The 16,535-nt window shown below is 29.4% G+C and overlaps 1 protein-coding gene across 1 annotated transcript; it reads right to left on the bottom strand.

Moving 5' to 3' along the window:
- Positions 1-1,909: 1,909 nt before the first annotated feature.
- Positions 1,910-4,895, bottom strand: LOC123208480. Its single transcript, XM_044626015.1, has 4 exons — positions 4,488-4,895; positions 3,545-4,167; positions 3,090-3,502; positions 1,910-2,984 (listed from the first exon to the last, which is right to left on the bottom strand). Exons 1-4 carry the CDS (start codon positions 4,741-4,743, stop codon positions 2,798-2,800), a joined length of 1,479 nt encoding a protein of 492 aa, XP_044481950.1. The 5' UTR covers positions 4,744-4,895; the 3' UTR covers positions 1,910-2,797.
- Positions 4,896-16,535: the final 11,640 nt, after the last annotated feature.

Below are 16,535 nucleotides of genomic sequence, written 5' to 3'. Positions count from 1 at the left end.
TTCTCGTATTGGAGTCCTGTGATCTAGGATGTAAATTCTTGACTGCAAACCATGAATGTTTATAGAATACAGGCTATATTGTGTGCATTGCATGCGCTTTGTAATCATAATTCTTATACAAATATCTATCACTTGAAAAAGTTAGTTTTTTTTACTACACTTGAAATACACTATACTTCCTATTTTTCTGGCACAAGTAAACAGGTATATTATAATCTATTTAGACAAGTGGCACCAATTTATGACATGAAGTTACTATATATAAACCAGCTTCTCCTTTACTTTAAATTGACATAAATATTATTCATTCTTCCAAATCTTATAATGTTCTTCAAGCTCCTTCTATACAACGTTTTTCACTAATTTTTTTTCAATATCTTTTAATAGATCACATATTTATAAGTCAGATGATGAGCAAAGGTTGAAGAGATTTCAGTCTTTTTCAAATTAAAGAGAGTTTGGTTGAATGTATAGGGGGAGCTTAACCATTTTCACTTAAGATGTATGTCTATGTGATAAATGAGTGGGATGTTCGTGTTCTTCTACAAATCTGTGTAATTTTTTGTTAATTGAGGTTTAATATTTTAGTTTATGCTTTGATGATTTGTTGCTGAGAATTTTGGTTGTATCGATCAATTTAGTTATAGTGAATTAGAGATTTTCAGACTTGGTCTCATCGATATAGACTATGTTTGTAGTTGAACTATATAATCATTATCGTTCCCACCCACTACATGGAATGCTCGTTTATATACATATTTTGACCATAACCAACTTGTATAATTTACAATTGGTGTAGATTTATTTTAATGCATACACAATTTCACAATTTTATGTTATTCTTTGGATTGGATATGTTTTAAATTTTCTTGTTATTACTACATACATAATAATGCTCTCTACTCATTATGCCAGCACACAAACAAGTCAAACAGTCACATATAATTGACATACATTCCGACAATCACCAAAATTTTTTTTCATAGAATCTAAGTATTTTTAAAAAGAAAAGATCCTAACAATATGTTTCTTTAACATTATGAAATCAGACTTTTTCGTCAAGTTTTAAAAATTTGAAACTTGTGTTTCTTTAACATGTTGGAGATTTTATCCACGAATCCATCTAGTTTTAAAATAATGGTAATTTGGAGATTTTTATGATGATTTCCTCATTTAATTAAGGTTCTTAATGAATTTTAGGCCATATATATTACAATTCTTGTAAGTTAGTTAAATCTTAATTTGGTTTATGTTTTCACTGCCTTTGTAAATAGGGTATTGTTTGTAATTGAGAGTGCCTCTGGGAGTTTGTGATTTTGTTTTTGTTTTTCTTGTTTGTAATCCATCCCTAGTTAATATTAATTAATGCAACATTAACAATGGTAACCTCGGAAGTAATTTTTTACTTACTTAATGATATGTAGAGTTGAATTTGAATTAAATTGAGTTTGAACTTAGCTCGCTTGAGAGGAATCGGGTCGAGTTTGGGTTGAGTTCAAGCTCAATTCAAACAAAAAATGACAAAAATAAAATTGTTTTAATGTGTATTGAACAAAATAATATCGTTTTAATCGATTTATATTGAAAATTTTCAAACTTATAAACTTAACAAATTGAACATCCCTAATTTCATTTAAGCCGAGCTTGTTTCAGGCTCATTCGAGCCAAATTTGCTTTTAAACTTGAACAAATTCAATTCGAATCCACCCTAACAATATGATACAAATCTAACATATTTTATTTGGATTTTAAATAATTGAACTAACTCAATAATGTTTTCAAACAAGTACCATAAAATATTGGCATTGACACTATGAAACTCGTTATTTTCCAAGCTTGAAAACCTTAAAACTGGCAGCAATTTAACAGAAAGAAAAGTTTCACTGCAAAAGCGAAAGCACTATCCAAATGGGGGCAAAAATAAGAAACACTTGATTTTTCTATCAAAGTTTGCATACAGGAGACTTAAATATAAGGATTATAACCAAAGGACTAATGGTTTCAAAAGCTCTGAGAACCATACAGCTTTCAAAGAAGAATAGCAAATACAGTGGCAAACAGCTAAACTTATGCTGCAGAGGGATGAATTTACAAATCCATTTATTCTGAGAATACCCGACAATAAGAAGAACAAAGACTTGTTAATTCAACACATGCTCGGGAATTCTATTAGGAAGAACTTTACGGCATTGTGCAACCTTCGCGTGGCTCATCTTAATATCTTCTTAAAATGATGTGATCAGAGGAGAATGAGTAGCTTCCACCAGAACATTTTCTATGTTTATCTAATTGCATTTGGATGTTTTTTTCATAAATTTCTGTAATTTGTGTCATCTGCTTCTGTGCAAACTAACCAAACTCTTGCTTCTTCAATGCCACTTTTAAATCACGCCTTGCATTTAGAGTTCTCATGGCACCACGAACTATATGAGAGGTAGGAAATTTTTCTGCAGAAATATTCCATCCAAATTTGGAAACAGCAAGATCATCCTTGCAATTGTCGATAGAATCCAGAAGATGCAACAGATGATCAATTTCTTGTACCTCAGAGCCTGGCATTGTATACTCTTTGATACATCAAGCAAATTTTCAATTGAAACTTCATCTCTAATCGAAAATCTAGATGGTATCCATCATGTGTAAGAACTTTCATCACTAGTAAATCTACAGAATGAGTCTTGGCATGAGGAGACTTTTTAGTAACCTTATTGCAACAAGTCATCTATCTATATACTCTTAATACCCTTCAAACTATCAAGTGGCCCCTTTCCCTTACCATGGATAGCTAGTCAAAACTTTATATACCAGATTTAGTGCCTAATTCAGGGCTGCACTTTGCAACAGCGATGATAATCGGCTGCCATCCTGCTTGATTATGAATAATCCATTTCTTTATGGTAATTACCATGTTCAAGATCTGAAGTATGTCACCTAATGTAAGCTCTGTCAAGCACATATTCTTCAAAATAGTACCGGCTTCATACCTATAAACAAAAATGCAAAAGCACACAAGACAGAATGAAAAAACAGTCCAATTATAAATCCTAGAAGCTAAGTAAGGCTAAACTAAACAAACAAAGGAAATTTACCTGCATTGAGAAGCCATTATTGCAGATTGTCCTCCAGGAGACACCAGAAACTTTTTAATTTTTTCCCATGTCATTTCCGGTATTTGCATAGGATTACCAGCAATAGGGTTCACACATTTCCAGAGTTTCTCATTCTTACCAACATACAAGTTCATAGCTCCAAATTTTTGCTTCACTACCATCTGCTGATCAACAGCAATTTCCAAGGCTTTTTTAATGTCAATACTCCGATGCTTTGGATCCCCATATCGAATGCAATCAATTATATTACCTTCAGTCGGCATTATCTTTTCAATTTTCAAGAAGTTCAATGTTAGTAACACAAAACCTGTGAGACTTTGGACACAATAAGAAGGTTTTGGACACCCCGACGTCCCCCATATGACACTACTAGGAATGTTAATCGAGTTCACTGGTTAAGAAAACGACAGCTTCCTATGCTGTATTTGTCCATTTTGTGACTGACTCAATAATGCAGGCTTTGGATTCATGCTAGTAGGATCAAATTTGGTGACTCCACTACCCTTTTGGACAACACTAGGAGGTTGATTAGGGAGATTGTTTAGCCCTAAAGGTTGTGGTGGATATTGATTTCTACAACCATTCTGAACAACACTGAAAGGAGCAAATCCATCCAGGCAAGGCCCCATCAGGGAACTCTTGGGATTATAATTAGTATCAGGGTGGTGATAATTTAGTGGTTTCTGATCTTCCAGAATATCAACTAGTGCATTATTACTAAATTTCTCATTAGGATTTCCTAACTGGGGAACTTGTGCATGAACAAAAGGCATATCATTAGGGACAGAAATTTTGTTACCAAGTTTAGTTGTTAATGGAGGGCCTCCAGCCACAAGACTTGTCCAGAGCCATATGCTCTTGGCAGCGGCAAGGAGAGGAGCTGAGGCTTTCTGCGGTTGAGCAAGCAGAATGTTGTATCTTCTCATCCTCAATTGATGGAGAGCATTGGAGAAATCTCTATCTCCAGAAATTAACATTATATTTGCAGGTGCAGGATTGTCCACTGCCCAGAACAACATGTCCACTAGAATTTTCTTGTCACTTGCATCCTTAACCCCTGCTCATTCAACAAAACAACCCATAAATATTCATTGAATTTTCTGAAAATCTGCAACCCAGAATAACAAAATTCCTCAAAAAAAAAATACAAATTCTAGGAAAACTAAGTCGGTAAGATCAAATTTAGAAATGTTAATCCAAATTCATCCTCATCAAAACAGAAAATTAAGTGTAAGTAATAAATTTTTTTGTGAGTCTAGAGTTATAAGAATCTTAATCTCACCTGCACTCCATCTGTATAAGTTAAGAATCGTAACAGTAAAAGCAAGAAAAGTAAAGTTGAAAGATGGTAATTATATATGATGATGAAAGAGGTACCAGGAGGGACTTGGTTGAGGGAGATGCTGGTGCTGGAAAGGGCATGTTGCACAGATTGAGGGATCCGATTGGTGTCACCATAGGCAGAAATGGACAAAGGTCCACAGTAATTCAACTTAGCAACGGCAGAGCTGATATTCTGAGCAATTGCATGAGGCTCACACCCTTTTGGGACCTGACAATTCTCTATATCCCACCACACTGAAGTCTTAGCCTTCACATATTGCTTCTCTGCAACTCCTCCTCCAACTCCCATGGCTGAAATCTCCACCTCCTTCTTCGTTCAACAGCTGTTCTCTATATAGATGTAAAACTTAACGCTGAAGAAGATGAGTTCAAGAAGCAAAGAGCAAAGAATGGACCAGTAATGTCTAGCCTTTTCTAAAAATCTATATATATAGGTGCATTGTAAGTATATGCTTCGGTGCTTTACCTGTGGTCTGGGGGATGACTAGGTCAAGTCTACTTGATTCATTTTCTTTAATTTCCATGCATACGAGACTTTTGATTCTTTGCATTTTAGTCCCTGTGGGTCCAAATATTATTCTTAAACACTAAGAATGCTTTTGGATTGAGTAATTTTTTATTATCTTAAATGAAATTTGAGCCTACGAAATTATCTAGAAGATTATTAGGTATCAAACTTTTTAGCCTTTCATCTTTTTTGAATCGAGGCCCAACTCGGTTCACGTTATTAGAACATTGTTTATTCAATTAATTAACATATATAAATAATTATGGTATTTGATTGGTAATAATAAAATAATAAAAAAATATTACTTTTTTGAAATACCCTAGAATATGTTAGCGGGAAACTACAACAAATCAAAGGTGGGAGATTTGAGAGAAATGGAATAGAATAAATTGTAGTAAATCAAAATGTGTGAATTGAATAAAGAGTCTAACACTTATGGTTAAGGTATGTTGACCCACCTTGGATCAACATCGAGAAAGCAATGTCATGGGATTAGGTGGAGGGCAATATCAAAGTGGTGATGGTGATCTAGTGGAAAATAAAAGGGTGGTGACAACAAAAAAGGGATAGTCTCATGAAGCCAACCAGAGAGTTTTAGTGATGTAAGTGAGGGCGATGCAACCAAGAAATAGAAATCTTGGTGAATTACGTTGTGAAAGAGGAAAGATTGCAAAGGTTAAGGGTTACTTATTATTTTAAGAATAATATTATGTATACTCATTTTTTATACATAATTTATATATACAGATAATACATTATTTCATAATTTAATATTGTTTTATCTTTAATTTAAAATTATACAATGATATACCGTTTGTATACTATAATAAATATACATAATTTTATTATTATTTTATTTAAATAATAAGATGTTTTTATCCTAAAATAATAATAAATAAGGGAAAAATTGTAATTAATAATTAGATTATTTCATATTACCTTTAAATTATTTAAATAATATTTTTTATTATTTAACCAACTAAATAAGATAATATAATAATAATGAAAAATTATTTGAAACCAAACGTGTCCACGAACTTCTCAGCTAGTTGTAACTCGAGATTACACATTAAAGGTGAAGGGGAGAAAATTTTGCAAAGATTGATGGAACAAGTGGGTTCTTTAGATAGAGGACCAACGACTATTATTTAGTATGTGCTTTTGACTACACATGCAAAAATAATAGGAATATTTTTCTAAGAATTTCAGGGGCCAATGATGGAGCTCGTGCACGTCAGACAACCTGATGTGGCGGTTCCTTATTGGTTCAATAATTTTAGAACGATAGAAACCTTTCTGCACGTTTTATCTCAAAGCCAATAGCATGAAATTTTCTATTACAACCACTAGCTTTTTGTTTTTAGGTCATTTTCAAATGTGGAATTTCCCTAATTGACTGATTCGACTTAATGATGTTACATCTTCTGATTCTTTCTTCATTAATAGGTTCAAACCAATTCGGTTCGAATAGGGTATGACAGGGTATGACATGACTAAATCAAATTCAAATTTGAATTTCAGTTCAATGGTTTAATTTAATTTTGATTTGAATCTTATAAGTTATAACACCTACACAATTATCTTAAGAGCATTCAAGTTATTTAATTAAATTTTCAGTTGAGAGAAATTTAAATTAATTAAAGAAAAAGAGATGAGGAATAGTTGTGTTATTTGATTTGATATTTAGTTTAATCATACTGAATTTAAGTTAAAATTTTAGTTTAATAATCGAATCAAATTCAATTTAAATTTTCTTTCAATAATATTATATATCGCATTGATAATATTATTTAACTTATCAACAACTCTATTACTATATATTCAGTCATATTCAACGAGTTCGAGATTGAGTTATACATTATAAATTTAAATCAAATTTGAGTTTGAATAAACCTATATTTAGATTCAATTTGGTTTGAATTCAATCCTTTTTTTTTTTGTGCATAATTTTTTTATTTATTTGATAAATTATCATTGATCCTATTACAAGTGTTTGTTTGTGTGTGGAGAAATTTATTCTTGAATTTTTTTATATAAACATGATATAAATTAATTTTTATTAACTTTTTTTCAAAAAAAAAAAACTGTGTTTAGCAAAGGAGTAGCATTACATACGTGTATAAATAATAGACATAAATTTATACACAACTACTGATATATTACCATATGATTCTATGTTATTTTATCTTTAATTCAAAATCATTTGATGGTGACGTGGTATTTTTTTCACAAGTTTGTCCTTATTATTTGTACAAATAATTTTACAGGGTCATCTTTTTGGGTTGTCTAATCATCAAACTAGTAAACTGTCAATTTAAAATATAAAATTAGTAAAATTAAATAAAAAAATACCACAAATTTGCATATTATTTAAAATATAAAATTAGTAAAATTAATAAAATTTAAAAAAAGAACTCCCAGTTTTGTAAATTAGGTTAGCACCCTTCTTCCAAGAAACTTAATTTCCAATTTGCATAAGAATTGTCACCAACCAGTCCACTTGATCATAGCACAACAAAATGGAAATATATGTTAGTTCAAAATCCACTAAATTCTAAATTCCAAAAGGAGACAGTCAACTGTTAGTCAACTATATTTTTATTTTTTTGTCAATGGAGTATGGAATGGGTGGAAATTTTTAAATAAATATGTGGATGTTTCCTATTCATTATCACATGATCCTATAGGTTTTTATGTATGTTATATTTGAATCGAATCACTATTTTTCATCCGCACTTTGATAAAGAGACGATTTTATATCATGTAAATTTGAAAAGTCTATTATCTCATCTATTTATTAAACTTGTTGGTATAATCAGTTAATTTTTCCTTTTTATAAAATGTATAAAAAGATAAACTTTTTGTCTATACAGAAGTTAAACAATAATTATACTCCTAAAAAAGTTATAAATTTGTCTATCCATCCCTGATTAATTTTTATAAAAAGTAAAAATTATATTAAAAAACATTGGAGGATTTGCCACTTCTTGCTCTGATTTACTATTGGCGAGTTTTGTTTCAGTTGGATCTTATTATTTTCACCAACTCTAAAATGTCTTGTTGCCCACATGAGCCCCAAACACGTCCAGCTTTATTGGCTTTCCTTATATGTTTTCCAACAACCAAGAATTTAGTTAGAAAAATATAAAATAATTAAAATGAAAATATTTTGTTTCTACTATAAGAGATATAAATAATATTAACATATTATATTATATTATAATAAATAATATATATCTTTTGAGTATTAAAAATAATGTTTGATTATGTCAAATATGTGAAAAAATAAAAGTCGTCAAAATTCGGATGGGAAATAGTCATTTGGCCTGTTATATTCTTGGTTATTTCATTTTCCCTTTGGAGATTAATAATTTTTTTAAAATAATAAAATTATATGTATTAATAATATATACAATTTTAAATATAAATAATGATATATTACTATATAATTTAGTATTATTTTATCTTTAATTTAAAACTATCTAATCATATAGTTATATATTTTTTTATATAAAAAGTTATGCATATTATTTGCGCTTAAAATTATCTATATTATTTGTGCATAAAACTGTACATATTATTTGTGTATATAACACTACTCTTATAAAAAATGTGTAATAGTTTAAAGTTGTTTGATACTCATCTGTCTTTATTTACAAATGTAACAAAATAGACTAGTTTTGTTAACACTTAACATTTTACAAGATTATCTTTAAGGGTGTGTTTGGTTTAATTAATATTTTATTATTAAAAATAAAAAATTATTACAAACATATATTATCTTGGAAATTACTAGGTAGAAATTATTACTGTGTTTGAGAAATTTGGATAAATTTAAATACGCATAAATAATTATTGTGAGATAATTAAAATATATATATAACCATTGACAATAAAAAATTATTAGAATTTTTTATTATTGATAAAACAAAAAAAAAAAATTGGTAATCTTTATATACTTCAACTAAACGTTCTCCAAAAATTTATCTTTAAAAATAATATTATATATATATATATATATATATATATATATATATATATATATATATATATATATATTATAAATTTTCTTTTTTTACAAAATAAGTTGATAGAATTTGATTGCATGATTCCGAAATAAGAGAAATAGTAAACACACATCATCTTATTACAAACTACCACTTTAGTTTGTAAAAATAAATTTATATAATTTATTTATACATATAAATTTGTTATGTATTTTATTATTAATATTATTTTATTTGGCTTACATTTTAATAAAATATAATAATAATGTTTTATTAAAATAAGATTTTATTATTAAGGCGGTGGGAATCTTAATTTTTTCATATGAGTTAATTTGATTAACGCGTTCTCTGTAGGTTTTAGCAAATTAGTAACTTGATGTTAATTTTTTTACCATTTTACCTTTGTTCAATAAATTAATTTTAATATATTAAATATATTTAATTAAAATAATATCTTAATTTTTTTATTAGTATGAATTAAATATAATAATTATTTATAATAAAATTATATGTATAAACAATATATATTACTTTATTCACGAATAATAATATGTCACAATATGATTGATATTATTTTTTTCTGTAATTTAAAAAAATTATGTAAACTTTTTTTATAATACAATGTATAAATTCCCTTATATTAAATTATTTTATCTCTTTGGGTTTAGATTAGGATGGCTTGTTTGACCATTAATGTATTCGAATGCATTTTAAACTTGGATTGAATCGGTCAATCTAACCAATTGGACTATCACTTGTCAAGAAAAAAATTACAATTTGTTGAAAAGTTGTTTTCAAAGTTAGAGTGAATTGAATCAAATAGTTCTAATGGTTGAATAAGATAAAAACTTAAATTTGATCTAATAAATAAAAATTAATTTTCAGATTTGAACCCAAACTCTTATCTATTAATTTTAAATATGTATATCATAAAATTAAATTTATTTTATATTAAAATAATTTATATTATATATTTAATGATTAATTATGCAAACTTGTATTATATATTATTTTTTAAATGGTTAGCCTGATCACTAATCATATAATATGATTGTCAGTTGGACTAGAGAGCCTTTTTTATTAGGTCAACTTTTAATCTAATTACAAAACATTGTACAAACTAAAAATGGAATATTTTGATAAGATTTTTTTTCTTCTTTCACATTTGATTTGACTTGAACGAAATATTAATACAATAGACTAATATTCTAATTCATTCATAGAAAAATAAATTATTGTGTGATATCTAGTGTTATAAATGGAAAATACCCCTCATTAAAAAAATTAACTACAATTATCAGAATTAAAAAGGTGTATACAAAACTAACTAACTTCTTGGAGTTTATATGTATATGGCCAACATATTACATTTGGATGAAAACTACCCATATATGAACAAGTTTTAAATTCGTTTTATACAATTGAAAACATATATGGTAAACCTGTATAGTGAAAAGAAATCATGTTTACCAAATTCAAGTAAGATTTTTTCATGATTAAAATGGAGAAAAATATTAGTATATTGTTTCTTATCATGTTTTATTGTTTATAAATTTGGCATTTTGTCATTTCTATATATATTTCTTAAGTTTCAAATAATGGTTTCTTCAGCTGAGTTTTTGTATAAAATAACTTGAATCATTTGTGATTTTTATGAAATTTCTCTATGGTTTAGTGTTAGAATATGCTTAGAATTGATTGTTGGTGAAATTGATAATAGAGTTTTTGGGTAATTTAGTCACCATGAGAGTCACATATGATGAAATCATATGAAAGTGGGGGATTTTAATATATATGTAAGGTGTGTAATGGGTATGGTAGGTTTTTGGATATATTCAAATATATATGGGGTTTTAGTATTTTTTACCACGCGAATTAAGTAGGGATGGCAACGGGGAGGGGCAAGGAGGGAATCTCAATCCCCTCCCCATCCTTGTAAGAGATATCAAGCTCTATCCCTAGTCTGTCCCTGTTACGGGGATGACAAGGATTTTCTATCCCTTTCCCATCCTCTCTCTATCCCCGAGGAGAAAAATTCTCTTCTCATAACCCGTGGAAAAAAATCTTCTCCTCATATTCTCTAAACATAATATAAATATACTAAATAACAAAATTAAATAAAACTAAAATCATCTCACTATTTCAAATTCACAAGTATTATATATTATATGCACAATAAAAACTTAAATAAATTTGAAAAACATAAATAATTTAAAACTATAAAGATATGTTAGTATTTTAAGTAAATATATTAATATAAAAGGACGAGGATAGAACGGGGAGTCGACACATATATCCTCCTCCCTGATCTGTCCCCAATTGCAAGGATTTTTTTCGTTCTTGTCCCCATCTCTTTTTCTATTTTTATTAGGGAATTTCCTCCCCGTTAGGGTCGAGACCCCTAAATTTGGACCGAAATTGTTATCTCTAGAATTAAGCATGCTGAGGGTTTCTGTGATATTTTTTAATATACATGCATTGTTTGCTATATGTGATGTGCATAATAGAGCTTTTATTCATATATATATTTTTCAATCTACTTATTATTTATATTTTCCATTTGAGGGGTGGCTGATATTTTCTATTTTAGGGTATTATAATGTGTACTTTTCAATTTTTTTCTCCATTTTTTTACAATAAAATTTAAAATTGTAAATATTATAAAAATTAATCAATTTATTATTATTTTTAGTGTGCAATGTTGTTTCTAGACATGAAAAAGAACATGAAATGAAGATCAGAGCAATACTAACAAATAAGTTGAAAAACTTTTCAAATTTGTTTGTTTTAAAAAGCTTTTAGATATAGAGTAGTCATGATATAACTAAGTATTTATATTCAATAAAACTATATATACACATTTTTTGTACACAAATTGGTACATATATAGATATATTATTATATGATTGGATGATTTTGAATTAATAATAAAGTAACACTCAATTATATGATGACATATCCATGTGTATACTTATTTGTACATTAAAAATGTATACATATAGCATCGCTTATTTACATTGAATTCAGCCCTTTGGAAATCTCTCTAATCATTGGACTACAATTTAATTTTATGATCGAGATGTAGCATTATCGTTCCACCTCAACTAAATAAAGGATTCAGAAGACATATTTTGAAGGTGAGGATTTGGCTTGTTATTGTTGCACCCTAAAGTGTTTTGATTATGCCAAAACTAAGTTTAATATTGATAATTAATAATTATTAAGCTAACAAAGTCTATGGCATAAAGTTCTAATGATTGAAAGATGGGCGAAATGCAGTTGTATAATTTTTCAGGTCAAAGACATCCCTCCTTATATGTGGGATGTTTGTCCCAAATAAGATGCTAGTCCTACACTTGTCATCGGGAGTTTGGAGCTCTTAGGAATGTTGTCTAGATGAACAGGGACACTCGTCCTAAGCAAAGAGACACTCGTCCCCTATTAGATGATGACCATGGAATGTTCGTTCCTTCTCCAATGCATTAACAAGCATAATTAGGACGATCAAGAAAGTCAACACATTGGAATGTCAGTCCCTATGCCTGTCCCTTACCTGTCCTCTCATGATTAATTCTATCTAGAATTTTAAAGAGCAAAGTAGGATGCCCATCCCAAAAGAAAGGACATCCGTCTCTTGAGTGGCGTGTTTCAAGAATTTGACTATTAGGCGACTATTTTGCAATCTCCAAAGCAACAATATGTAAGAGGATGGTCATCCTCAAGTGTTTTTCAAGGATAAAACATCTTTTTCACAAGTCAACGGCTAGTAAAATCAATCTAACGAATCTTTCCAGTCTTAAGGCTATATAAACAAGTTAGAGTGAAGTCAAAAGGGTTAGAGAACATATCTAAAGCATTCAAGAATTCTTATCTCAATCTTTAAGCTCTTAATCTCTCTCTAGAAACCAAAAACTCGTATCTTTAAAAGAAACATTTGCACATATTAGTAAAATATAACATCCCTCTTTAGAAGTACTACCCTACGGAGGAAAAATGTTACTAATTAATATTTGAAACGTCTATTTAAAAAAAAAAACTTTAAAAGGAACTTATCACTAAAAGCATTCAAAAATTGTTCTGTGAAAACTGAAAATCCGAAAATGAACAAAAGATATATATATTACATATAAAAACTCATCTGAAAACATCAAAAATCATGGAGTAATCATGTACATATCTTTAGATACAACTATACAACTATCTAAAAACTATATCTGAAGAAAGTCAACAGTTAACAATATCATATGACCATACGCATGCAATATAAAATATAGATAGACTGTTCTAGCCCAGATTTATCCTCACTAACCTGACCCTACCTCGCAGTGACCCCGATCATTTGTACCTATAATCATGAAAGGAAAGGAAGTGAGGGATAAGAACACTAAGTAAAAGGGAAAGAAATAAGTAAACTATCTCCCTTCTCGTTCTTAATCATTCACGGGACTCAATCTCATGTAATAACCTCCTCAGAGAATCGAGAGAATAGTCTGGCTCATCTTTTACTATTTGGGTCACACTTTGTCTTATCTAGTATCCTTTTGATACTTTTTGGAAGCTAACTATAAGGATTTGACACTTTTCTTGGCTTAAACTCTCTTTCTTTTTCTTACTACACGATCTTGGAATCTGAACTGTGCTTTACTACAAGCATGTTCTATTATGAGCAGACTCTATTATAGGTCTATGTCCTATTACAGACATGTCCTATTATAAACGTGTCCTACTGCGGGTGGGTGTAGCGTAAAGTGCACCCTCATAGTTCATAGCATGCATGCATTATCTCTTACTGGTTTTACTTCCATCTAACACTAAAACTTGTGCCCGAGCCCTTACTTTCTCTTTAGGCATGTGGGATACTATTGAGTATTCATAACCCACCAAACGATACTCTCAAGACAACCCTTGAATCTTGAGCCCCAAATTTCTTTTCTTTCTTATCTTTTTCTTTTTTGTTCTTTTCCCATCCTTTCTTTCCTTTCCTTTCCTTTCTTTCTTTTTTTCCTTTTCTTTCCCTCTTCCCTTTCTTTCTTTCTTTCTTCCTTTCTTTTTAGAAACTGTAATAACTGTTTATTTGATAGAATAGTCTTTTTGTCCAAGTATTTTAATAGTCCAAATAGTCTCCAAATCATATAAACTATATATCATTAAAAAGAGGGTTAAAGAGGTTTCCAACGAGCTATAGTAACACTCATGATTCATCAAATAAGATAGTCAAAATGAGCTTTCTTTCTCTCTATCTTTCTAAAAACTGTAATTATTGTTTATTTGGTAAAACAATCTTTTTGTTCAAGCAATTTAACACTCTATACAATCTCTAAATCATATAAACTATATATCATTGAAAAGAGGATATAAAGAGTTTTTCAACGAGTTATAGCAACACTTATGATTCAACAGATTAGGTAGTCAAATTGTGGGATGAAATTAGTGGTAAAACTGTAAATATTTCTTAACTCCCTACCATGAACCAAAATGACACACATAGACACCCTAAATGACAACACAACATTTCTCAACCTCAAAATCATCATTTATAACATAGAGCAAAAAAACCAAAGACATAAAACATAAAACATGGTGTTTATTTAGCAAACTTAGGGCAGACCAAGAATGATTCCACTTACCTTGCTTAAAGCCAACACTTGGAAACTTGCACCCTCCTCTTTTCCTTACTTATTTCCTCACCAAGAACCATCTCAAATCACTACCAAAACACACTAACATATTCATATAACATACTCCAATATATAAACATAGGTGAAGAGAAAAGAAAGAGATCTCTTAGTTACCAAGGCCTCCAAAATGTTTCCTTTCCTTTTCTTTCCTTACTTGTCTTCCAAAACCCTTTCAAATCATCACCTTTTCTTTAAAAAACAAAGCAAAAGCATAAAAAAGGCTGAGTTTCTAGAAAGGAATGGAGAAGAAGATGAAAAAAAGCATAAATTTTGTCTTTTATCCTTATATATATAGAGAGAGAGAGAGAAAGAGAGAGAGACACACACACACACATTTGAACATATATATTTAAGACTAAAAATGTATCAAAGCAAGACCAAAAGACATAAATACCCCTAAAATATACTTGAGGGTATTATATAAAATCAACCTATTAGAGACATATTCTACTTGTAAATCTTCTTTCTGATTACACTTAGGCAAAATCTCATATCACTACTGTAAAAGGACAAAATCCTAAGTCAACTAGTGTAATCCGAAAGTGATTTGAGTGGAAACTTCAAGCCGATTGTTTAAAAAAGTGGATGTAGGAGGTTTGCGATGAAAAACTCTCAACCACTCTAAATTCTTAAGCATTTTCTAAACTTGTATCCTTTACTTTATGCTTTGATTATTTATTTATTTTTTGTTTATGGCATTTTGAGTAAAAAATCAAGTTTGGTAAATTCTGTGTTTTATTTTTTTTAATAATCCTATTCACCTCCCTTCTTAGATTAATTTGTTATTACAGGTTTTTCAATTGGTATCAAAGCTTGGACTTTAGGTTTATATTTTCTAATGAATTTTGGAGTTTGAAGGTCTTTTGATAATAACAAACACCTCTATATCAGTTTTTAATGAAAGACAATGCAATACTATACTACCTTTGTTTTGTAGAGTAAATTACACCTAATAGAATATTAGAATGAGATTGTTTATTAGATCAATAGATAATAAGTTGTGAAAAATTATTGACATGGGAACTGTACGCCTAGGAATCCCGCAACAAATGAGCCTAAAAATGAAATGGAATTTAATGATGATAATGAGAAAATGAGTCTAAAAATTAATGCTAAAGTCATAAACATATAATTTTGTACAATAGACTTAATTGAATTTAATAAAGTTTCTGCTTGTGAAACAACGAAAGAAGTTTGGATCATCCTCCAAATAACATATGAAGGCACAAGTCAAGTCAAAGAGTTGAAATTTGAGCTTCTTTTATGTGAGTATGAGTTATTTGAAATAAAGATAGGGGAAAGCAAAACAGGTATATTCAAAAGATTTTCAAACTTGGTAAATGACTTGAAAGGCCTTGGAAAAAGATTCGAAACAGTAGAATTATTTAAAAAGGTGTTAAGATCACTACTGAAAAAATGAAATATAAAGGTAATGGCAATTGAGGAATCCAAGGACCTCTCTAAGATGCAAATGAATGAGCTTATAAAAAGTCTCTTAACCTATGAAATAAAAAGAAAACCAAACGAAGAGGAAGTTAAACCAAAAAAGGACATTGCCTTGAAGACGATTGAGAAAAATAAAGAAGATGAAGAATCTTCAATGGAGGATGGGGATGTGAGCCTTCTAGCTCACAAATTTAGCAAATTTCTCTCCAAGTCCAAAAAGAATAAAGGAAAAAGTTTCAATTGATCAAGAGGAAAAGAGTTAGAGGAGAAGGAAATTATATGTTATGAATGCAAGAAACCAAGACACATTAGACAAGAATGTCCTCTCCTCAAGAAGAAGAGAAAAGAGAAAAAAAATAAGAAATTTAAAAGAAAAGTTTTTACCACCACTTGGAGTGGAAGTGATGACTTAAGTGTGCAAGCAAGAGGAAGAAAGAGCTAA

This window comes from Mangifera indica, chromosome 2 (assembly GCF_011075055.1).
Source record: "Mangifera indica cultivar Alphonso chromosome 2, CATAS_Mindica_2.1, whole genome shotgun sequence".
Classification (NCBI taxonomy): Eukaryota; Viridiplantae; Streptophyta; class Magnoliopsida; order Sapindales; family Anacardiaceae; genus Mangifera; species Mangifera indica.
Note: the sequence above shows the minus strand (reverse complement) of the source record. Positions and strands in the feature narration are given on the sequence as shown.

Bases quoted from the DNA above. Each gene is read 5' to 3' on its own strand.
- LOC123208480 (XM_044626015.1), bottom strand. From the start codon at position 4,743: ATGGGAGTTGGAGGAGGAGTTGCAGAGAAGCAATATGTGAAGGCTAAG. The intron at 4,168-4,487 runs GTACCTCTTTCA...TTGAATGAGCAG, and splicing joins CCTCAACCAAGTCCCTCCTG to GGGTTAAGGATGCAAGTGAC. The intron at 2,985-3,089 runs GTAAATTTCCTT...TTTTGTTTATAG, and splicing joins ATAATGGCTTCTCAATGCAG to GTATGAAGCCGGTACTATTT.